Consider the following 24545-nt stretch of genomic DNA (forward strand, 5'->3'; position numbering starts at 1 on the left):
AACCATGTAACAGATATGTGTCAAGTTGTACACACATCTCTCAGTTTGCTTTAGGAGCCATGAGGAATTCTGTTTTTATTTTAAAAAGTATTTTCTTTGGGGGTCAGATGTTGTGACTCCTGATCTTTTTTTCTGCAACACACAGAGAACATGAATACTAACGTGTCGCCGCGTGCCCAAACATGCGTTTTTCCTCCCACGTTGAGGGGAAGTTCCTGGAAAAACATGCAGCTTTGTGCTTTCAAATGTCTGAAACGCCACCGGAGCCCTCAGCGTTCACGCCGTGTGACATGTTTGGACATGAGGTGTTGCAATCTGACACAGGACTTCATAAAAGTAGGACACGACAAAAGAACAACCCACTCCACATATGCTGAAAGAATATGATTTATATTTTAAAGAACTTACTAACAATAAATCAATAAAACAAACAAACAAACATGTGCAAAGAGAGTCTGGGTGGGGGTAAAAGCCAAAATGTTTTTACAGTGTAAACCTATAGGTTTGTCACTACAGGTGGAGTGCAGAGTAACACAAACAGTAACATTCAGATCCAAACACACCAAGCAGCAGCTCAGGTGGAAGGAATTCAGTGTTAAATACAGTAACTGATTTTCCGATTGTCTCTTTAAAGCTTTAAGGATTTGATAGATACACATCTCCACAGGGAAAAGGAGCTACCGTTTTCCCACCATGAAAGATGAGCCAGCATGCATACATAGTCGAAAAACAAAACAGTGAAATGGACTGGATTGATTGGGTTAGTCTTCTTCTAAGCTGCTGGTCCTAAATGAAATCAGGACGCGGAAGAGTTTGAAAATGAAAATGAACTCCTTCCAGTATGAGCACCGCCATCCAACACCCAACATCATTTATCTAATGCCAAAAATCAACAAACACTTTTTCATGGTCATCGCTTTTTAGGTCATGAAAATCTTGTGCATTTTGGATTTTTCTTTGGAGATGATTTTTTTTTTTTCCTGCTGTGTAACAGTAAGGATCGCCATGCTCCAGAATACTGTGGCGTGGACTCTTTGTTCTCAAGCGTGAGGACATTCTTTGGGCTGTTTTAACCTTGTAGAACAGAACACAAGACGGCAGCCTGAAGGTGCAGCTTCTTCTTTTTTTTTTTGTTAACCAACACGTTCCTTTACATTCGCTTGAGTGGGAGAAGACGGGGCTGTCCCCTTTGAGCTCAGCCCTACTCTTTTCTCCTTTTCTACGCCTTCAGTTCTCAGCTCAAAAGCTCGTCTCTCTCTTTTATTTAAAATATCTGGAGGGAAAGCCGGCGTCCTTCTCCTCCTGTGCCTTTCACACGTGGCTCAACGTCACCATTTCAACGGCTACCGCGATGGAGTTAAGAACCCTGTGGGAGAGCGGGATGCTCTGGGTCTGCTGTCCTGACATCCAGACCTTTCTGTGTGTCAGAGGGGGGCAGGAGTGTGAGTCCATCAAGGCTGCTGGGGTGTATTCCCAGGCTGGTGAGAAGGTTCTGGAGCTGTGTGGCGGTCGTCTCCAGCTGCAGCTTCTCCTCCTCCAGAGCAGAAACCTGCTCCTTCAGCCGGCTCTCTGACTGAGCCAAAACCTCCACTTGGCCCTCCAGGTTGCAGACTCGAGCGTGGCACACCTGTGCGGCACAAGCAGAGAAGTGATAATGCATACTTCATCAGCCATTAACCCTTACTTAATGCACACCCAGCGGCCAATCAGAATCGAGAATTCCCCCGGACCATGGTATACATTTTGCTAATACGGCAAAAAGTCACATTTGTCACTGAAATAATTACTAAACTCAACCAGTGAAAATCAAACATTGTTATTAAATTGTTGTTCAACGGAATCATTAACTAAAAAAATGTGTGTACCTGCAGCTCCTCTAGCAGGTCGAGGTTCTGCTGGCGCAGACTCTGATTGGTCCTCTCCAGCTGTGCAGCTCGCTGTTGCTGGTTGAGGGTTGTGGGCGTGTCCAGCAGCTCGTCCTGTAGTACGTGATACTCCACCTCATACGCCTGCAGCTGCTTGGAAACGTCCATCTCACAGACCTAGCAGCAATCATTACAAGTTATATGCAGGTTTTTAAACTTTGATTGGTTGACAGAGAAAGGTTGTTTTCATTTCAGTGTTGTTGAAACTTAAACTTTCTTTTGCTTTGAGAACATATTTGAAGAAAGAGATTCCAAAGAAAATCATGTTTTTAGTGTTATTAACTTGTTCTATTAAAATTAGGTTTAAAATGTAATTTCAAAATATCTCTTTATTATAAGTGTTGGGAATCAGAAAAAAGACGAAAAAGAGCTCATTTGTGATGCAGAAAACACGATGGGCGGGCCATTGATCCATGCGCGTCTTTATTTCCACCGTCTGAGCTGGGATCAGATTTAAAACTCTGCAGCTGGGTAGCTCTGACATTGCTCGCTTTCGTGTTGCACCGGTAATGTTAGGTTGGTGGTGTAAGGGGCTGTAAGCTAGTGGGAACGCGTGTAAACCAGGGGTGCTCATTACATCGATGGAAATGACGGTAGATCCCAGACCATCAAAGATAAATAAACAATAAAATAAATATGTATATTTTTTTTTAAATACGTTAGCGAATCAACATCCTCAGCATGTGATCCGTCACCTGATAGACATGCAGAACGGCCAATCAAACATCCTCTAAAACATACGTCACTGTGTTTAACTACACTGAGCGCACTTTTTGTTTTCTTTCAGTGGGATTCTGTCAGCCCCGCTGTGCGCCAGGTCCCCGGCGGAGGACCACTCTGGCCCGCAGGAGCGTTTATTGACTCAATTCAATTACCGGTAGTCTGTTTTTAGCCCAGAAAAGGCCTGTAGCTGGTAATGCCCTTGGTTGTTGTGAGAACCTCTGGACAGAGTTTCTGTAGACTATAGAGTGGAGGGTGTGAGCACTAAATAAAAAAGAAGATAAAACACAGACTGAATTTAAAGGTCCTAAAATAATAAAACATCTAATGATCAACAAAGCCCGTTCATGTCCATTGAAATAGAATCGTCATTGACACAAACGTTAGTCACAACTTGCCCAAACGTGTCCAGATTGGCGGGAATAATGACGAAAACTAAGAGTGACCCGTTTCTGAAGGACCGCCCCCTTGTTCTCACCTGGTTGATGGTCTTCTCCATCTGCACCAGGCCCAGGTTGGGCAGTGTGGTCTTGATGAAGTCCACTATGGACTCCAGACTGTCGTGTTGCAGGATCAGAGGCTTGTGGCTTCCCAGCAGACTCAAGGCCACCTTGAATATGACCTCTGGGCCCTGGAGGAACAACATGTCTGACAGAGAGCAATGGCGTTAGAGGCCGCTGAATCCACCCCAGAAGCAGGACAAAGCCCTGACGTGACAGCGCTTTCCTATTAAAATGAAAAATAAAGAAAAACCAGGTGATGACAGTAAAGATTATAGTATTTACTGGCTTCTTAAAGGCGTTCTTTAAGAAACGTACTGTGAGGATCACAATTTGACGTCACGAAAAACAATCAAACAAAAAGCTTAAGCAAACATATATATTCAGTTGGATTGAATCTGGAGGAAAGAGTAGGTGTGCGCTTTGGTGCGGGCACAGCGAGTGTTGAATCTATGAGGGTGTGGTAGGGGTTGGGCAGGATTGCATGAGATCATACACAAGATTAAGGAATGGGAGCAGAGGTGTGGAGTGCAGTATTCAATATCAAACAAGTCACTCCAAAGATAATGCCCTCATGCTCAACTACTCACACAGTCCTGCAGATCGTTCGGCTCTGCTGAGCACAAGGAGCCAGCAAGTCTGATTTAGTAACCGAGCATCAAGTGAGAAATTAACCGTGAACACAATAGGACAGGAATGGAGAAGACAGCAGATACCAGCTGTGAGGTGATGAAATGCTCACTTTAACAGGAAAACACCACATCTGACCTATAACATGGACTTCTTGCTGCCCTCCTTTAGTGAAACTAATAAACCTTTAATCGTTTCACAAGGACTGGCAAAATTGTTTTGGCTTTGCCTTCAAAAAGCTATTAAAAAAAAGTGAAATATTAAGTCATGAAAATGGCAAATATAAGGAAATGTGTTCTGTTGAAATAAATGGTTCTTTGAAAGCAAAGCAGCAGTCAGTCTCCTTTTTTAAGCTTTCGATTTCAGACAGGAATGAGCTGTTTTTGCCTTGCCAGAAGCAGCTAATGGTTGTAGGTGTGGTGTTACAAAACTTTATCTCTGCAAAGTGCTTGTGTACAAGAGGGTTAGGGAAGAACAAGCTAAAGCTGCCAAAAATGATCATGTTTGACCCTAAATCGGAACCTTTTTACATTACTTTTTGCAAATATGCAACATATTAAAAAGTGAAAGGTTAAACAAAGAAAATTAATTGTTCCAAATCCTCCAAACTGTATGATTCTAGGTACAGTTGATAACGTTGAGCTAAAATTGCGGGGTTCTAAAAGGCAAAAAGCAGGACTTGTAATTGCAAAAGTTTCACCTCACTACTTTTTTCCTGTCAAATAAACCTTTAAGCCAGGATTATCATTCTATCCTAATTGACAGTGGTAACTGCTCCACAGATAATGACCAACTTCTTACCAGTTTCTTCGATTTTTGAAAGATCCAGCAGCAACCTGGAGCAAGACTGCCAGCAAGTTTCCATGAAACGATTTTAAATTAACTTTTTTCCCCTTGGTATGTCAATCCAATGTTTCTTTGCCTAAAGCAAGTGTACTTAAGGCTAAAGGTTTCGTTCTTCCTTTGTCAAATTAAAGAATAACAAAAAAAACCATTAAACAGAAATAGTCCCACCCCCAAAAATCTTTCTTTAAAAGACCCACTCCTATGATAATTACATTTCTAAGTATTTCTTTAGTCAATTAATTTTAAATCTGGAGTAGTTCAAAAAAAAAAAAAAAAAAAAACGGTTTGAAAAAAAACTATTTGTCACCACAAGCTCCTGGTCAGCAGCCCCGCCCACAACTCAGAGGTGCAGAAACTATGTTGCAGAAAACGACAGGTTTTTATTATTTTGCCTCAAACTGGTATAACCATAAATAAAGGACCACTGGGAACGCTATTAAAATAGATTTGAAGATGATTGAAGTGGGACTTTAAATCTATATGGGTAAACTTCCCTCGTGTTAATGTATAAGTAATAGCTTTTTATTGGTAGATCACCTTGAAGAAGAATGTAGAAAGGAACTCTGATAACTTCAAACTGTAACAATTTGAGTTTTTTTTTTGTTTGGTAAAATCTCATATTTGAAGTGAAAGAAAAGTTTTCAGACATTTTCACCAATTCACCTAATTGTTAAAATGTTTTTTAACCTTTATTTATTATTTATTGGTCTGTCTTTCAGGGGCTGTTTGGTCACACTGTAGCCATCCTTGATTTACTCAACCCTCCACTGTTTTCTGCCCTGGAGCGGTCATCGTTTGCTCTCCTGCATCACTTCAGTTTAAAGATCTCTCCAGGGTAAATAAACCTAACTACAGCCTGGCTTCCTTCATCGCATCAGTGAGTTTACTTTGCTGAGTCACAGCCTGGCGTGTTCACTAAGAGCAGAAATATAAAATTCTCGGGCCTTACCAAAGACACGAGCCACAAAGCCAAGGGGGAAGTGAGACGCAAATAAAGTAAGGAACCAAGGAGTGGCGTACAAGCTGGGTCCGATCTCCTGCTGCTCAAAGTGGCCGTGCAAATCCCTGTGGTAGTCGTGAAGCAGCCGCGACAGCTGGTACATCTGAATCTACCAGGACAAATAAAACAGAGTTGTGAATTGTAGATACTTGCAGAGTCATTGGTATGAGGACAAAAGTGGCCCCGAAAATGTGACATGCAGCACCTTTTATTTCTTTATGTTTTTGGAACAAAGTGGAGGGATTGGACACTGTTCAACAGTAGCAGTGAATGGGTAAGGTTTTTCAACCGACAAACTGGAAAAGTGACATGCATGCCAAAACAGGATTGTTATCTAGTGGCAGTGAAGTTGAAGATGAAAGACGTTAATTGGTTTTGGAGGTGTTTCTTTGTCATATCTTGTTGCAACAGAAAATCGTTCTGGTTCATCCATAAAGTCACTTTGTAAACACAAACATCCACGCTGGTGAAAAAATGGAAGAGGGGGGATAACATGTTGTTGTTAAACTCTAATTTGTGCATATTTTCTCTTTAAACAGGACAATTTTCAATCATTTAAAGTAGGTATGTCCCAGTCCGATCCAGGCCTGATCACATAGTTTTAACCTCGACAGAAATTGGATGCTGCATCCCAATCAGGGATCAGGTATTTATTTTATTTTCCTTATTGTGATCAGCACTATATATTTCAAACTTATTATTAAAGATAAATACTCAACTAGACGTCTACATATCATGAATGGATCACAACAATTTATTGCTGTAAAGCACAGCAGAAGCCAGCACTAGTCTGAGGATATGCACAAAAAGCTTTTAGTAAAGTTGGTGAGATATTCAAAGATTCTGACTTCTGGGCTAAATAACTTTTAATAAAAGTTCAAAACTGGTAGCAAGAGTCTCTATTGGTTTGTCTTAATGCAAACAATGACCTCCAAAGGCATTTCAACTGAAAAAAGATCAAGTTTTTCTTTTTAATGGGAGTAAAATTGAACAGATGGCAGTGAGACGGCTGCCAAGGGACCGTCTACAAAGTGCAAGTTCAGAGAAAAATAATCCACAAAAAAAGATCAATGTCTGAGAAACAGCCAAAACAAATAAATGATTACATTGACATTAGTTAGTCATGAATGTTCAAAATCGTATTCATGCTGCAACAACTATTTTAAAAGAAAGTCAGTTTTTAATTTGTAAGAATTTTTAATTGAGATATAAATCACAAGATCAATAATGTTTAATAGCTCTGATGATACTAAAACTACAGTCTGATTGTCACCTATTTTTACAAGTTAATAGTTAATTATTTTTCCTAGTTGATGGCTGCAATTCTTTTTGCTAGTTGATTGTTCAAGGTACTTCACAAAAGGGCACTGTTTAAGTGTAAAAAGATAGAATCAGGTAAATAAAATAAAAATATGGGACAACCTGGATCTGTTTTCTTTGCATTTTGTTCATTTTTAATGTCTTACAAATGCATTAGATAAAATCTCTGTCGGCAGATTCACAAAATCAAATGACTCAGAGTTGGATCGGGACCAAAAACAAATCTGATCCGGACATCCTCGATTTAAAGCTTAATCTGAGTTACTTGGAAATCCTTTGGCTAACATCTCAGTCGAATGGATTTATAATCAGTTGTGACCTCAGTGGAACCCAGGAAATGGAGAAAAGTTGCTTAAACAACAACAAAAAGCTAACCAAAACATTTCAATTATTACAATCAAAAAAGAACAGCTGAAAGACACAAAAACACAAATGAAACTAAGTCACTTTAATTCGACAGCTATGTTGACCTTTTTTATTCTTGGAAAAAACGGAGTGATCTAAGTGACAAGTTAATTTGGGATCAGCGTTTGAAGGGTGATTCAGCAGAGTGGAACAATGCACAAAAGACAAAGGTGTTCTGAGCGCGTCTGTCTTTTTTTACCTGTAGGATTATCATGTCAGGCCTGTATTGTTTACGAAGTCCTACGTCATACATCAGAAATTTGAGCATGTTAAAGGCATCCTCCTCCCCCATGTGTAGAAGCAGAACTCCAGCTATAAAGGACAGGCCCTGACAGTAGCCCACCTTCAAAAAGACAAAAAAAACAAAAACAGGTACATGACAGTTAAAGCTTTCAGACATGTATTTCCTTTTACTGAGTCAGGAGTGAAACATGAGCATTTGGAAATGAGTGAAACCAAAGAAAAATGGTACCTCAGGGTCAAGCAATGAGTAGGCTTTAAGGATGTTGTACAGCGACAGCTGTCCTGCACCCAGCTGAGCTTGGAAATATGGATGACTGGGAAAAGTGCGACCTGGAGCAAAGAGAAACAGCAGTCACGAATCTGTTGCAAACCAAACCTTTAAACAATCCCATTTAATTGGGTTGCAAAAACAAAGTTGGTGTTTGACGTTGAAGATCACACCGGTAGATATCTGCAACTCAGCACTGCTTAGGTGGATTAACTCGCTGTAATCTGACAGGAGTCTATGTACAGCGATACACAGAAGAGAGCAAAGCCTCTGGGTGTGTACAAACATTTACAGGAATCGATTGATGCTAGACCTGACACCTTGCGGTTGACGTCTTAAAAAAAAAAAAACCCCCAGGGGATAAACATGGACCCAATATTCCACCGCCTCGCCCTAAACGTACAGACATAAATGTCCCTTTGTGTAAGGAATGGTTTGTTCCTGGCACCGCAGCCTAACAGTAGTGTAGAAGATATGGATGTTAATAAAAACCAGACAAGATAATAGAGGTGAAGTAACGCTCTTAGCGTGAGCAGACAGGTAATTAGCAGCTTTATGTGCTCTGGGCTGCCTGATTTACACTGTGTGAGAAAGACAAGGAGACCCATGTGAATTTGCATGGGTGGAATTTGCTGTGGGAGCTTCATGCTTGTGAGAATAATGAAAAGTCGCCCACCCCCGCCTGAGGGAAAACATGTTTGCAAAGCGTTAATCTACAGTGTGGTGTGGGAGTGCTCCACTTCAGCCACTCTTAACTGATGCTTTGTTTTTGTCACCACATGTCTCCCCACTGTCGCTCTGAGCAGCACCATAAACGCACTACACCTTCATTGCACACACATCACACATCCCAGTCCTATACATGTGCTGCAGAGTAAGAGAACAATTGTGGGTGTTGGATGGGTGGAGGTAGTATATTTATGTGGGTTTTTGGGTGTTAGGTGTTATAAGGTTTTTAGGCAAATGTGAAATTTCAATGAAGCTCATTTATCCGCCAAAAACATTTTATTTTAAGGTTTGGGAGACGTCATTGAGTTGGAGCAAAGGCAATGAACTAAATTAATTTTTGAAATCTACATTTTTGAAAATATGTTCTCTGCATAACAAAAGGATTTCTACAAAGATCCATAACACAAAGACAACTGATGTCTCCATTTCATTTTCCAGGTTTTTCTCTAAAGACAGAAGGCTTTCATAGACTTAATGCAACAACAATCAACAAAGTATACCACGAAAAATGTAAATACAGGTTTAAAAAAAAGTGTGTGTTTCCTTATTGTACCCAGGTCGATGAGGATTGCGTGTTGCTGTGACGTGAGCTGCTTCAGCAGCTCCTTGTATGGAGTGGGATTGGAAGGGGGCCGGGCAGGGACCGTCTGTCTGAGCAGGTACTGCTCAGAGAGGAACTTCCAGATTTCACCTCGATGCTGCCGAGGAACACCTGCAAGGGAACAAATGTGCAGCAAAGGAAAAAGGTCCAAAGTGTTCTAGAAGAATATAAATCCTGAAATCTGCTTGTCCCAAAGCTCTGCATGCTAGAGGCGAGGAAGAACAGCTGACGTTAACCCAACATTAAGTTTTAAATGCTACCAAATAGGGAGGAGTTTGTTTCATTGAGCGATCATTTCACACTCCATTATGGTTGATTTGAATTCAGATTTATGGCCATGTTTTAGAACAGTACCTAACTTTTGCTTGATTGCAGTGTTTTTTTCTATAATGACTCTTCTGACTGATGTTTTTATTAAAGTGCCTGCTTCTTATGCTTGCGTACATCAATGGAGTTCGACTGTTCACAGGAGCTTTTTTTTTTAATTCAGATGTTTTTAACTCAAAGCTCATAGATAATAGCCTCGACTGTTAACTATCAGCTAACTACGGAAAGTGCAAAGATAACACAGCCTTCCACAGCCATGTGCTTTAAAAATATTTAGAAAGAAGTATCTAAAATATAGTCAACAGTTGCAAATACTTCTTTTTAAAAAAAGAAGAACAATAGTTATCTAGTGCTAGTGTTATCTAGTGGTTTGTAGAGTCAGGTACCTTGTGCAACAGCAGCGTGTATAGTCTCTGTGTCAAACTTGACTTTTGCTCTTCCAGGAGTTCCCAGCATTTTCTCCCACACCAAAGTGACGTCCTTCAGACACGGCGTGATTTCTTCGTAGTCCAGCTTGAGGCGTTTGTTTAGCAGGTTATTCTCAGAGGCTGCAGGATAGAAAAAAAAGAAGAAGTTTCCATCAAGTGACTGTGTGATTTATGGAGTACAGACCTGCCAGAAAAACCACTTTACCAATTAGTTACATTGTTTTGCATTTTTAGACCAGATTCCACTCAAATGATGGGCACTACAGTAGAAAGAGCATTATTCTTGAAATGTGATCATTTTCTTTTGCTACTGTTCAAAGAGAAGCAACTGTAAGTAATGCAATAAGAAGCCATTTACTGGATTTGGTTGTAAAGCTGCAGCTTCTCTTTGAACTGTATTTAAAAATGGCTTAATTATTGTATGATGATAAGTTATCAGCTGATTAAATAGTGTTGCAAAAGACATCATTTTGATTAGTTGTACGCATGCTGTGTTTACCCTTCTTCCACTATGATAACTTGCAGACATAAAAAAAAACCCTAATAAAAATTATGCAAGTTTCAAAACAATATAGTATGATGCAACAATTGTATTTCATAACCGCCAATAAAATGTGAGGCCAGTAGGAAAAAGAAAAACAGAACAAATCACACCTTTTTCTCCCTAGATTCGGCTACTTGCCATTGCAGTTTTGTTTGACGCTTACATTTTTTCACATTACACCTATACTTTTCTCACTTTCACACAAAACAACAAAAAAAAGGATTTGATCATTTCAAAAATAGGCTCTGCGGAAGCAGAGAGAAACTGTTAAATCGTGTCTATTAGGATCCAGAAAAGTTTAAATCAGAATGTTTTTGTCTCAAAACCCTGTCAGGCAAACGGCAGCCAAAAATTTTTGCCATAAAAGTGATTGACTTTTTATATAACAACTTTTGTTCATTTTCAGCGCTTTGTTTTTAGGTCTTTGTGCAAATCAGAATTAACATTAAAACCTTTCTGTTTATTATAGATTCTGTAAAGACTCATTCATCCATAGGAGGAAAAAGTTATCAAAATAAAGGAAAAGAAAAGAAAAATGTATTGTGGACTTAATTATTTAGGATGAAGACTTTTGTCTAAAAGGCTTTCTCAATTCTCAACGGGGGGTGGGGGGATGGGGGAGAAGAGATCATCCAGGATGGAGTTAAAAAAAGGAAAGAAAAAAAAAGAAAAAAAAATATTTTTAGGTTGAAGACATCCCCACAACTAAGAGGCTTTCTTAATTCCCAACTTAAAAAATGAGAAAGAATCTTCAATAATTCATTAAAAGGAGAAACATCTATTTTTTTAAAAATCTGTTATTTGTTTTTTAATTTTTCTGTAATCTTTATAGTACTTGTTTTTTTGAGTGAGACATCAGCAACAGTACCATGACTAATAAAAAAACAAAAAACCTATATGTCTTTTTTTTTACCTGATCCCATTAAGCTGCAGTGGACATGTGGTGATGTTTCCCAGGAAGAAGACAACAATTACATGTTTTCGTGTCATTGCTATGTGGGGTCAATACATCTAATTATGGGCTTGCAAAGTTTTAACCTTGCACCTGGACCCTCAGGAAAAAAAAAAAAAAAACAGCCAACAGAACAGAAAAATGCACAAACCGAGAATCATCTTTCAGCGCGTTGACACCAATGATCAAAGAAGGTGAAGGCACACCCAGCACCCCTTTTCTGTTCCTTTATTTCTGACAACACCCTTCCTTTGTTTCTCCTGTTCTCTAAACCCACAACCCATCTTTTCTTTTCTTTCTATTTTCTGCTGAACCTTTTTCTGCTTTGGTCGATCCCACGTGTGTGCCGTCCATCCGCTGCAATCTCAACCGCCCTCCCAAGAGGATTCCCCACCCTTTCAGCTAATGCGTGTTGTTCTTCCAGAGACTGGCTGCAACCTGACGGTGCTCACAAGAATGATATCCCTTTGGAGAAGAAGGAGGGCGCCTCACGCCCAAACGGGCAGATCTTCCCAGAGAAAGGGTGGGAAAAGAAATATTTAGGAAGGATTAAGCCAATTCATCTTTCTCAGCAAAATATGACATGGATAATAAAAAACTCAGAACTGCAGCTTCCTAAATCTCCTGCTTAGAACTCTCAGTTTTCTCTGACCGTTTCAGTGTGCTCTCTCTTTTGCTTCTTCTTCACTCGCTGCTGCAGGAACTATCCCACAAGTTCATCTCTCAACAGATGTTCAGTATTTTCTATGACTGGTCATAGAAGATTGTGGTACTAACTGAGCCTGGTTCGGCTGGAGATTCCTTCCTAAATCTCCCATTTGGAGGACGATTTTCCTCTCCGCTGTTGCCCATTGCTTGAGTACAGAGAGTCTACAGAAAACCGTGGTTCTATTGGTCATTAGTTTAACAATCACGATAATTTGGCTTTACTGAAATGATCTGGATTGAATCATGCTTCAACATCTCATGACGTAGACAGCCATAGGTAGAGACAGAAAAGTTTAAAGACTAAGGCAGTAATGGAGTCGACAGCTGACACGAATAGATGCTGTTGAAGCTGCGACTGCACGGTTCGTTTTCATCATCCACCTGCTGCAAGGAGAACTAAGCGGATGGGCATTAGCCCATTGAAAGCTCTCCACCATCCGGCCTCTTTTGCATCCCAATTTCCACTCCTCTCCCGTCGCTGCACAGGATGCCTCAGATAACACAGAACAGGAACGGATACTCCACCCTGGAGCTGACAAAGACACACGTACAAAGATAGAGGCGCACACACGCACACACACACTTTCATAACTGACCCACAAAGCCCCAATCAGAAGAGGGACGCAACTGACAGCGCACCATAAGATCTGTGCTGTGAGACCAAAGGCGCGCTGAGGATGAAACCACAGGTGTGTTGACTGACCGCGTTCTTTTTCCCCCGTCTCGTCAGCCTGACACAGACGTCCATCACAAATGCGGAATCCTCTTCTGTATTTTTGGTCTTTGACAATAAATTGGGTGTGGATAATCTAAGAGCTTTTATGCAAAACTGGTTATCCGGGGCCTTACGCAGAGAATGCGGTAAATGGGCACGAGCCAACTGGGCCACAAAAGAGGTGTTGCACTTGACACACCCCAAGGCATGCTTTCCAGCTAACTTAGGTGTGCGACAAGCATCACCAAATCTGTTAATTTATGGTTTTCTTTTTTCTTTTTTGGTCCCCAAAAAGGAGACATGATTCATGTCCGTTCATCACCTAACGTCTGTAAGCAAATGTCTCTAAACCCAAACAGACGTGAGCTCCATTAAAAATCCTGGCAAAACTTTGGTAATCTTTTACTTCTCAGTTTCTGATGAAAACAAAACAAATCTATTTAAAATATGTAAAAAGTTAAGGCATTTTTTGTCTTTACCATTGCTCAACATATTGTCTCTTTAAATCTGATCTGTGCAGAGACTCCCAACTCATTTTCTTTATTTCACACCCACAGAGAACAACCAATTATGATTCACAAGTGTGTTTACAATTGACTTTACCAAAACTCCACTTTGGAACACTTCTAAGTAGCTTAATACACAATAAAACCATGCACAACAATACCTATGTTAATCCTGATTGTAAAGTGAGATTACATTGCTATTCTGGAGAAGCTCTTGTTCATATCTCCAAACAAATACCAGTTTTGGTTTTTGGACACAAGAATAAATCCCCTCTACACAAACTCTGGTTAAACCTCCAATCATCCAGCTCACCTTGCAGCTTCTGGTTCTCCTTCTCCATCCTCAGCAGCAGGATCTGCTGCAGGATGGCCTTCCTCCACAGCTCCCTCAGCTCCTCTTTGCTCTTTTTAGCTGCCTCCTCTGGCACTGCATTCATGATAGAGTCCCCACTTCCTCCACACATCTGTCCCACACTCAGCCGACTTCCCTCCAGGCAGGGATCCACCAGCTCTGAAACACACATCCGATTATGACATTAGATCAAATCAGGTTGTGCAAATGAACATGTTTACTGCGGGCGGCAAGTAAAACAAATGACCTGCATTACTGTTAGTCAAAGGTTCATCTATCACGGTCGTTTTCTATGCTCATTTGGTGGACCAACACAACCCAACTAAAGAGATCAACTATGATGCTTATAATTTCACTATAAAATGCAGTTTTTATATATTTATATGTTTATTTTTATATATGCAGCACCTTCAAGGCCAAATTTCCCTTTAAAGACCCAAAGGAAAATCTGATGGAAACTGGGCTTTAGGTGTTTTTAACATGTTTCGGTGGCATTTTTCTGATGATGGACGACACATTTAAAATAATTAAGCTCAAAGTATTTCTTTAATTAAATCATTGTGATTCAGGAGCAGAGAAAAAAAAAGCTTGTATTTGTGAAGTAGTAAATAGACTGGGTGAGCCACAAACTTGCTGCTACGCTCCATTCTGATGCATCCACTTACAGAAGATTAGATCCATGTATGTTTTTGTTTTCCTCGTCCGAGCTGGTATCTGCCTCAAAACTGTACGGCTGGCTATTTTTGTTGAACCGAGGGTGTGAGGGGCTGTAAGCTAGAGGGAGAGTGTGTAAACAGAGAGCTCTCAGCACTGAAGATGGGAAGGGGGGCAGGGTTGCTCTGTCTAATGAACTACTGCCACTGTGCAGAAACTATGTCCTAGAAAACCTTTTTATTTTATTATCATTTTGGCTAAAAATTGCATTATCGTAAGTATAAGCTCAAAAGATGATCAGAGTGGGTCTTTAACAGATGATTTGTTAAGCAAACTGAAATACCTATGAATCATTTGTGTTCAGTAACCCTCCTTAATGCACATCTGGGCTTTTTTATAAGCAGGAATTTCAAAACTTCCGGTTTTGTAATAAAAAACTAAAATGGGGAACCCTCTAAGGTCTCCAAGGTTTAAGTTTGGGAACGTTTTTCTTCCATTATTTTATCAGGAATGACTTTTACTAAATTATAAAAATTAATTTGAGAGGAATCCAGTTTAGGACAAATGATCCGACTTTTATTCGCTTGCTGTTAATACAGTTGACATTTGTATAAAAGAAAAAACTAAACATAGATTTAATTATCATCGCTGGGCGTAGCACACATTGAAAAAAAACCTTGCGTTTGTGCGACTCCACCTCAAATGCAGGGTGGATCCCAAACCTCTAAATACTCTGTTTAAAGGAAGGACATACCAACTAACCAGATAGCACTTGCTTCTCTTTCACTTCGTAGGAAGACCAAGATGATTTGATCACCTAAACACACAGAGACATACCCAACATTGCCTGACGTATGCACACTTGATCCTTATCTTTCCAACGAATCTTCTGATGAAACTTGTCCAACATGCCTTGCCTTTCCACAACTAAAACAACAAAATTCTGCCATGCGCTGCAAGCACGCAAGCACAATGTCATCAAGGATCTTTGTGTGAAACATTTAGTTAGAATTTACACAACATGTTTGATTAAATGGAAAGTGCTCCAAGTTCTTTTGTTACTGATCGAACTGACAAAATAGCGTAACACATGTACAGCACAGAGCAGCAGGGGCCAACTCGGTTAGAATCTGGCACAAAACTCAACAAAAAGTGGGTCAACAAGGCTGCTGCTCTCCTCTGGCGCTGTCTATGAGTGGACTGTAAACATGACCTTGAGACACCGCCGGCGTGTGCCAACACACACACTTTTCAGACACACCCATGACCTCATGCATGTCAGCACACACAAAAACACACCCAAATGAAGCCGTACTTAGCGCTGCATTACACTAACACAAAGCCCAGAGCACTGAACTCCTCGGCGAAGCATTTTTTTCTTGGAGTTGCTAAATACACTTTAGTTGCAGACTTCATTTCTGCTGAAGACAGATGTCTTCTCTGCCATTAAAAGCCTCATTTGAAAAAAAGGAGGTTAATGCGCAAAAACAGGCATTCAGCCTCTCTAACCCCATGACGGCTGTCTAAAGGGAATTTTTGAAGTATTTATTCACAAGACGTTCTGAGGGTGCACACAGGTGGTAACAACAACACGTTTGCAGACATACTGGCCCGTTAAAAGCCAAAAAGTAAAAGATTTGGAAAATCTCCGAATGTCAAAATTTCAACCAAATTCCCCAAAATATACATCTTCTAAATTCTTGATTTCATCATCAGTAAAAATAAAAACGTGATTTGAAGATCAAGAAAACAAAACGAAGCAGCTGAGACTGCTGAATGGCGTGGCCGATAACGTGACAGGTCTAACGTTAAGCCTCAGAATCCATTGTTCTTTAACATGCAACTACTGCGATAAAGATTACCTAAGAAAAAGTTAACCTTAGCAATATGTGAGTAAATCCGATTTTTTTTTAAAGGGTCGAAGCTCTTTCTGCTAGACGTGTGTGTAATGGAACTAAAAATAAAAACAAAAATTGAAAACATTCAAACTACCTTTCTATGTTTGACAAATCTCCTTCTATTGTTAATCTGGTAAAAACAACAAAGGCTTTGCCACGAGTTAAGGGGTTGGACTTGGATACTTGTTGCGGCATAGAGAGCATTTTTTTTAGAGCCAAAAAGTTTTAGAAATATTTTTGACACGTGTCTGTTTATGCTGTGATATTAGCTGCCAATTCAGATCACTCCCCCCCCCCCCCCCCCCCCCCCCCGTCTACTAAGGTTCTGCCTTGAAAGAAAAATTCAGTTCTAAAGTAAAAGTATTTGAATGTTTTCTGTAAACTTGCCTTTTTCACATCCTTTCTAAGTTTGTAATTAAAGAATATTAGTTTTGGAAAGTGGTATTTATTACTGTATAAATGTAAAGTTTGCTTAATATCATCATCCCCTGTGCATGAACATGAATATTATCTAATGTCACTGGTCTTTATGAAACCTTTGAAAGGAGGGACTTAAAGAAAAGACGCCGTGTACTCTTAGTTTGACATGAACAAACTGGAACTACGTCACACCTTTTTCTGAAAAGGCATTACAGTCTGACCAGACCAATTCTGTAAACTTTCAACACACACTCTGCTGCAAACACAAAGGGACATATAATTATGAAAGACAGAATAAAAGGGAATGCAAGCACAAGCATGTTTCCAGCATCGTTCTGCAAAGTTTACGTCAACGCAGAATACTGTTGGGGATGGGGGGGGGTGGTCTTAAAGAAAATGCTAAAGGTCAGAGCAACATTTTTTCCGATTGAAAAGGTCTATCTTCTTAAATGGTGTTTACTTATGTTGCGCTTTTCTACCCTAAGTGAGGCCCAACGCGCTTTACAGTCACAGTCCTTTCAAAAATGCAGACATTCCCACACTGATGGCAGCTCCACTGTCTAACACTGGCGCCAACCTGTAACCACCAGGAGAAACATGAGGTTCAGTGTCTTGCCCAAAGACTCTTTGACACATGGGCTGACAGGACGGGAACAGAACTTGCGTTCTTCCACCATAGCCGTCCTCTTGTACTAAAACACTCGTCGTCGTATGGGCTGTAAATTGCCAGGCCACCTCATTGATTTGTGTTCACACGAGGAACTCATCTTAAATTGAGATCAAACCTCAACTCTGTGTTTGGGGGTGAAGATCAAAACCTTGTGATCTACTTTGTCTACTTAACTACCTTTCTGCTTGAGGAGTAAAGATATGTCAAATGAAAGAGTGACACTGAGTGGAAACGTTTTGAAACTGCACCGCTGTGCTCTTGTGCAAGCCTTAAAAGACACCTGCCATTCAGCAGTTTCACTTACAGCTTTTCCTGGCTTGTTGTGTTCAATAATAATCTTAATTTGCATTAATAACTGCATTTTTTGCAAAAATAAATGTTTTATTAATATCAAGCTCAGAAATCACCCAAAATGTTTTTTCTGATTTAATGTATTTTTGGTTGGAGGTGTTATAAAAGAGGATGCAGGCAGAAGATTTGAATGACAAGACAGTTGGGGATGATAGACGGACCGTCAACATGAAAACACAAACTTAGAGACAGGCTGCATGTTTGATTGATCGAAAAAATGTTTGTCCGACTCAGAAAACACAACTCAACGTCAGAAAAACACCAACTCTTCCAACACCACGTGAATGCAAAATAACCCTCTGCATCTTAGCAAAGGTCAGTGTATCTGTAGCGCCTCATTTATGGGGAGACACCAGAATTATGGGGAAAACAAAAAATTAATAAAGATTGTCTATATAATTTATTCTAGTTTTGCGGGCCAGATTAAATAGTTTAATAGGCAGCATATGGGCACCGGGCTGTAGTTTGCCCACCCCCGGGTTCCACCTGCCACGTGGTGCGGCGCACCGCCACTGCAACAAAATAACACGCTAAACCGGCACCGACCCGGGTTACGAAGTAGTGAGGTCATTTGGACGTAGCCTTAAATTTGTGTTTTAAATTTGTCCATAATGACAACAAATTGTGCTTCTCCTACTCTGACATGAACATCTGCAAGAGACAAAAAACAGAAAATGCTGCATATTTTGATTTCAGGAATGGAAAAAGTGAAGCATAAGTGTGTCTTATTACCAGCAGTTTAGCTAAACATCAGCGATTTAGAGGTGAAATATTTTGTTTTCTTACCACTGCTGTCTGTGCCTTTCTGAGGTGTAGAAACCCGAAGGAAGATCTGTTGCCTCCATGAGTGCCGGTGGCTGCGGAGAGGGCTTTGGCCGACCACGGACGCTGCCCTCGGTGCAGAGAGAGCTGCTACATCACTGAAAGCATCAACACCAGCACATGTCGTTTCATATGCAGCAAAAGCATACGGCGGTCACAACGCTGAAGTCGACAAACGTGTGAAGAAAAAAAAATACATTTAAAGAAAACTAATAAAATAGAAGAATATTAAAAACAAAAGAAGATACAGCTGCATATTTATTTGGCTTGTGAATGTTTGTACCTTTTCTTTGGTTCAGGACAATCATTTTCTTGAACGGGAGCCAGAAATTGAAATTTCAGAAAGTTAGGAACAGAAGAGGAGGAGTGCAGACGAGCACGGAGACCACCCAGAGGGCTGAGGTGAAGGCAACAGAGAGGATGGAGGGTGTGCATGACAAAAGAAATGTGGACTCAATTCACACAGAGAAGTAATACAAACAAGGAATAATTTAAAGCATTAATATCAATAAAAATATGACGGTTTCTGAATCAGACCACAGCTAAATGTTGTTGTAAACATTCTGTATGATCTTTCTGAGTCAGCTCTTTAATGTTTCTCTGCTCAGTAGCAAGACACAAAGGCAGGGAAAAGCAAGATGGAGGAATAAATTATTAACATGAGCACTATTTAGGCAGTGATAACACTTGCTGAGAGCTGAGCTGCAAACCAGACGCTCACCTTCTTTTATTGAACCGTGCTCCAGCAGAAGGTGAGGACTGATGATGAAGGACAGGAGAGTGGGATGAAGGGCAGGAAGGAAGAGGAGGAAGGGTAGAGTTGGTTGGGACATTTCTGAGAATCGGTGCAAACGCAGAGAGCATGAGAGGGAAACGAGCACTGGACAATGTTTGAAAACAGAAAAAAAATGGTCAGAAACACAAAAAGAAAAGTGGAACTTGGGGAAAAGAAATTATAGTGAAAAAAACGAATATAGTTCATGTTCAGAATTCTATAGATATTTGTCTGAAGACAGACTTTAACCCAAAAACAGAGTAGCTATGAAAATGTAATTAAAAAATAACTAGGAGAATAAACTTTGCATTCTCTTTCCTTTGAGCTGCCATCAGATCCAAAGTATGATTATTTTGTTAGAATAGAGGTGTTGATGGCAAACTTAAAGGAGGAAACAAAACCACAAAATGCTGATGGGGAAAGAAGGTGGAGCTGCTACCCTGAGGGAGTGCTGCCTGCATGCTACAAAATTAAATTCTTCAGATCCTCTACATTCATAAAATACACATAATAAGGAAGAAATAAAAAAAACTGAAACGGGTGTGGAAACCTCATTCATCATAAATCCATGCTGTCAAACATGCAGCTTAAGAATTGCTCTTAGTTTGACATGAACAAACCGCAATAATAGAGGAAGGACTTTAGTGCAGAGTAAAAATACCACACACGTGTCCTAAGTTTTTGCTTCAAAGACCCACTCTGATCATCTTTTAAGTTATTTTAAAAAGCGTTCCTAGTATGTAATTTTTGGTCAAAATCAAAAACGATCTGCTTCATTTTCTAGGACATAGTTTCTGCAGAGCTGCAGTAGTTCATTGGAAATTTCCCTCTGAGTTGTGGATGTCACGCAACGCCGCCCCCCTTTCCCCTCCCCGTTGCTGAGAGCTCAGAGAAGAGAGATTGTGGCTTGCCCAGCATATTTTTTACGAAAGAAATAAGATTTTTTTCCAATGCCATTTTTTTTGTCTGCTCCTGATTTACAACAATTTTTAGAAAAATATGCATATTTGAGTTTGATTTTCTTGATAGATGTCCTCGATCATCAAAGAAATGCCACAAAAACATGTAATAAAAACAGAAAAACATGTTTTTTGTATCCGAGTGGGTCTTTATGCAGACTGGTTAAACACAGTATTATAGTCTCCTCCGTAAAAATATAACCTGGTTAATCTGGTTCTCTTTAAACAGGTCTTTTGATGAAACCATCACAAAGACTACACAACAATAAAATCCAATGCCAGGTGTGTTGGCACCATGTCTTTTTATGGTTCCTGCAGGCTTTTTAGATGATAGGAAAGGTAGAAACCCGCATGCAGGACAGAAAACTTTGGTGAACCAGTTCAGAAAGTAGACAGTTATGAAAAACAAACTCTTTAATCTTCCAGTTTGTGATAAAACTCGAGTTCCTAGGCTTTCTTCTTTAACTAGAGAAAATGATGGTGTTATAATAGTAACTAGTAGAATTTACCCCTAGGTCTTTTCGCAGTGGAAAACAAGTTCATGGCCTTAAATGAAAAGCAGGGTGTTCTCGATGTGGATCAAGGACTGTTCCAACAGGCCTCTGCACAACAAATGTCCTCACCCAATCCATGAGCATGCGTGCCTTCACAGAAACTAGTTGATGCGAAACAGCGAGAAGCAAACTCCATCTTCACGGATCAGGGAAAAAGAGGATCACTGGAGAGATCACTTTTTTTTTGGAGTTAAAACCAAAATAAAGTTAATTTAGAATAAGAATCTAGTTTTGCGGTCTCTTCTAGGTGCAGGTCCAAACATATTTGTCAAAACAAATGTCAACTAACAAACGTTTCTGTTACCTAACGGCTGCTTCAAGGACTTATGTTCACTGCAGCAACAGGCTGGAGCGCTGACACAAGAGACAAACTGTACTACAGTCAAGGTAATATGCAAATGTGTCATTCCTTTCATGACACAATGAGGCCTTGGGGAAACACATTTAAATCTGTTGAAATAGCCCCCTCACATGGATGCAAACTGAACTGCATCTTTTTTTTCCTGATCAAAGCAGATTCTTTTTCTGAAATACCCAAGAAAAGAACTGTTGAAGTTTGAGTATTTCTTTCTTTCTGACCTGAGCCCATAAAGTTTGAGTGAGACTGACAAATGAAGTCTTGGTAGTAGGTATGGCACATACAATTCAGCTTTTTTGCAGCTCATTTTGTCTCTAGCCTTTTCTACAGGGGTGCTTAACAAAAGGAAGATTGAGTAGACAGGAATGATAGTACTACTTTCTACTGAAAGTACTTTCTCACAGGAAGCTGGACATAAAGAATTAGCAGACTTCTGGTCCACAATATAAAAAAAGCAAATCCCAACACTTATTTTGCCTCAGTTACAACTTCACAGGGTGGTGCAGACAAACTGAATGTGCAAAAAAAATGTCACAACTCGGTGGCAATGCAGTTCGGATTGGCAATAAAAAATGGATGAATAAATCCTAATGTAGACAGTTTAAACTTGACTATTGATAAAGGATGTAAAACAGTAGTTTGTAAGAGTTGATCTTTACTCGGGTATATTTACCAGTTACTTTTTTTTCTAGTTAATTTTTAAACCAGAACACACAAGCATAAAAAATATGCAAGCATATGAACTAAATACATAAAAACATGCTTACAAAAACATTAAGAAACGCTTATATGCATGCGCACAAACACACACGACTTACTTGCTCTGGTGAGGCGAGTCGGTGCTGACAGAGTAGTGTCGCACGAGCTTGGGTTTGGTGGTTGCACCCGGGTCCTGTCCTGTGTGTATTACTTTCTGCAGCGGGAAGTCCTCGTGGACTGAGGAAGGGGAGGGGGAATGGCTGAAGGTGCTGGCCCGCCGACGGAAGCCCTGTTGTTCAGCATTACAGGGGGAAGAGGAGCGAGGTAACGGGGTAGGTGAGCCGTCGAGTCGTTTCAGGTCACCTGTTGAGTTGTGGGATCTAAAGAAAAAGGGGAGAATTACAAAAATAAAATAATATTATTATTATTATTAGGCTGCACGGTGGCGCAGTGCAGCCTCACAGCAAGAAGGCCCCCGGTTCAAATCCCGGCTGGGGGACCTGAAACAGAACATCAATGGGGGGTCTTTCTGTGTGGAGTTTGCATGTTCTCCCCCTGCATGCGTGGGTTCTCTCCAGCATCCTCCCACCGTCCAAAAACATGCTTCATAGGTCAATTGGAAACTCTAAATTGTCCGTAAGTGTGAATGTGAGAGTGAATGTGTGTGTGATTGAAGCCCTGCGACAGACTGGCGAACTGTCCAGGGTGTCCCCTGCCTTCGCCCACAAGTGGCTGGGATAGGCTCCAGCAGCCCCGTGACCCAGAAAGGGACAAAACGGTAGAAAATGAATGAATGAATGAAATGAAAATGATATCAATTTGATGTTAAATCACCAGTTATTCAGCAGTGAAAACCATCAAGTACTTTATTCTCTGATAAAAAAGCTTAATGGTATCAAAATATTCAGAACTTTTACACAAAAAACACATGTACGTATTAGATAAATCCAGACTTGATGCATTGATGCATTTATACAGAAAGAGAGAAAAAAGGAAAATTCAAGATTTAAGAAACGTGGGAGAACAATGTAAACTGGTATGTTTTTTATGCTGGTATTTAAAGTAATGAACTGCATTTACCTGAGGGGGCTGGTGGGTCTTAAGGCAGGGGGCGTACATAAGGGGTCATCGAGGCACGGCTGGTCCTGGCTGCTGCTTACAGTACAAATGGAGGAGCTGCTCTCACTTTCCTCACTGTTGTCCATCTGAGATTTGGCCTTGCTGCTTCCCTGCCAAAGACACACGCCAAGGTTATGGACACGCCCATCATGCAGTGTGGACCAATTAGGGTGTTTCATAACCAACACACAACCTCAGGGCAAGTTGAGTTACAGTAATTAAGGTGAAAAAAATGAAAAACAAACTATTTCTTTAACAGGAATATAAACTTATATGGTGGTAAAACAATGGAAGGAATCCAGCAGCATGAAAAATGTCATACATTTGAGGAAGTATATTTAAGCCTCAACATTTAAATCTGTTCTTTGAACTTCAACAATGAAACATCACCAAAAATAAACAAGTTTGATCTCTTTTTAAGGGCCCTTAAAGTATAATAGTAGTACTGAGCAGCTGGACATGAAACCAGTTATTTGTTTAGATGAGGGCAAGTGCCTCCTTTTAGGAATATCATGATACAACTACAGCAAAACATGCAAAAAAGACAAATAGTGATTTGAACTCACAATAATATAACATTTAAATACATGGATTGCATTTAAACAGCAAATGCTATATATTATAAAATGCTAATTCTTTTTAGTTTCTGTATATTTTGTCTATTTTGTTCTCAATATCATTTTTTAACACGTATGGCAGTAAAACTAATCTTTTAAAAAAGGTTATGCAAAACCTTTTTTATTCGAAAACAAGACCTTCTAGCCTTTAATCTTTTATTAGGATGTTCTGAGTTAGTTGAGAATCAATTATTACCCCCCCCCCCCATTTTTTTTCTATTTTCCTTTAATCTTAATATTTTCTTAGTCTGTTTGTTAAAATTAAGTCATTTCCACACAGACAAATCAGCAATGTGTTCTATTTCATTCACTTTTAAGTGGATAAAATACCTTCCAGATGCCCTCCAGAGACTCTGTGAGGGAGCGTTTGGCACGAGTCTTAAACTGTTCAAGTCGCTGCCGACTGCTGCTTTGCTGTGGAGCCTCCTGGGCCGCTGGAGCTGCATCTTCAGGTGCCTATGAGCATTTCAACAAATGGACTCAAAAAACATGGTCACATAATCTCCCAATGACAAGAAGGGGTCTCTTGCCCTAAAAATATAAAGAATATCTTTTTAACATCTGTTTTGTGCACTTATTTAAAACATCTTGGGGGGAAAGATGCACCTGCTTGGCTTCTCCAGGAACTGTGTGCTGATGGTGTTTCTGTTTTTCCTCGTAGAGATTCCTAAGGGAGACCATCACCAACTCATTTTCTTCTTGATCGCTTTTAGGACAAGCCCGCTGAACACAAAAGAACATTTTTTTATTATAAAAACTTGTATGATCCAATCATAAAAAGGCTTTGAACATTAAAAATGTTAAATGTGAAGTACAAAAGGCTAAACTACTAAATTTATTTCCAGCTATGAAAGAACCATGTTTTTTTTCCCTTTTAGGTAGATGCTAAATTAAGGTAATTTTGAAGCCAAAGTAGTTTGATGCATATTT

The 24545-nt window shown here is 40.0% G+C and overlaps 1 protein-coding gene across 15 annotated transcripts in view; it reads right to left on the reverse strand.

The window, feature by feature from the left end:
- Positions 1 to 371: 371 nt before the first annotated feature.
- The window catches only part of LOC101170401 (TBC1 (tre-2/USP6, BUB2, cdc16) domain family, member 1), a 45913-nt gene continuing 21739 nt past the window's right edge, over positions 372 to 24545 (reverse strand). For 7 of the 15 annotated variants that reach the window (XM_023956500.2, XM_023956488.2, XM_023956495.2 and 4 more), the window contains 16 exons: positions 24222 to 24338; positions 23946 to 24071; positions 22960 to 23108; positions 21999 to 22259; positions 19256 to 19369; positions 18818 to 18931; positions 18499 to 18632; positions 13681 to 13878; positions 9901 to 10062; positions 9140 to 9298; positions 7819 to 7919; positions 7546 to 7689; positions 5571 to 5730; positions 3124 to 3293; positions 1866 to 2042; positions 372 to 1627 (listed from right to left, as the gene is read on the reverse strand). In XM_023956500.2, coding sequence (XP_023812268.2) covers positions 1358 to 1627; positions 1866 to 2042; positions 3124 to 3293; positions 5571 to 5730; positions 7546 to 7689; positions 7819 to 7919; positions 9140 to 9298; positions 9901 to 10062; positions 13681 to 13878; positions 18499 to 18632; positions 18818 to 18931; positions 19256 to 19369; positions 21999 to 22259; positions 22960 to 23108; positions 23946 to 24071; positions 24222 to 24338 — 2556 coding nt within the window. In that variant the 3' untranslated portion in view covers positions 372 to 1357. The remainder of the gene's footprint in view (positions 1628 to 1865; positions 2043 to 3123; positions 3294 to 5570; positions 5731 to 7545; positions 7690 to 7818; positions 7920 to 9139; positions 9299 to 9900; positions 10063 to 13680; positions 13879 to 18498; positions 18633 to 18817; positions 18932 to 19255; positions 19370 to 21998; positions 22260 to 22959; positions 23109 to 23945; positions 24072 to 24221; positions 24339 to 24545) is intronic. The other 8 variants (XM_078943653.1, XM_023956508.2, XM_078943654.1 and 5 more) reach the window with 2 other exon arrangements.

Source organism: Oryzias latipes, assembly GCF_053564925.1.
Source record: "Oryzias latipes strain Hd-rR chromosome 1 unlocalized genomic scaffold, Olatipes_Hd-rR_3.1 chr1_Y".
Taxonomy (NCBI): domain Eukaryota; kingdom Metazoa; phylum Chordata; class Actinopteri; order Beloniformes; family Adrianichthyidae; genus Oryzias; species Oryzias latipes.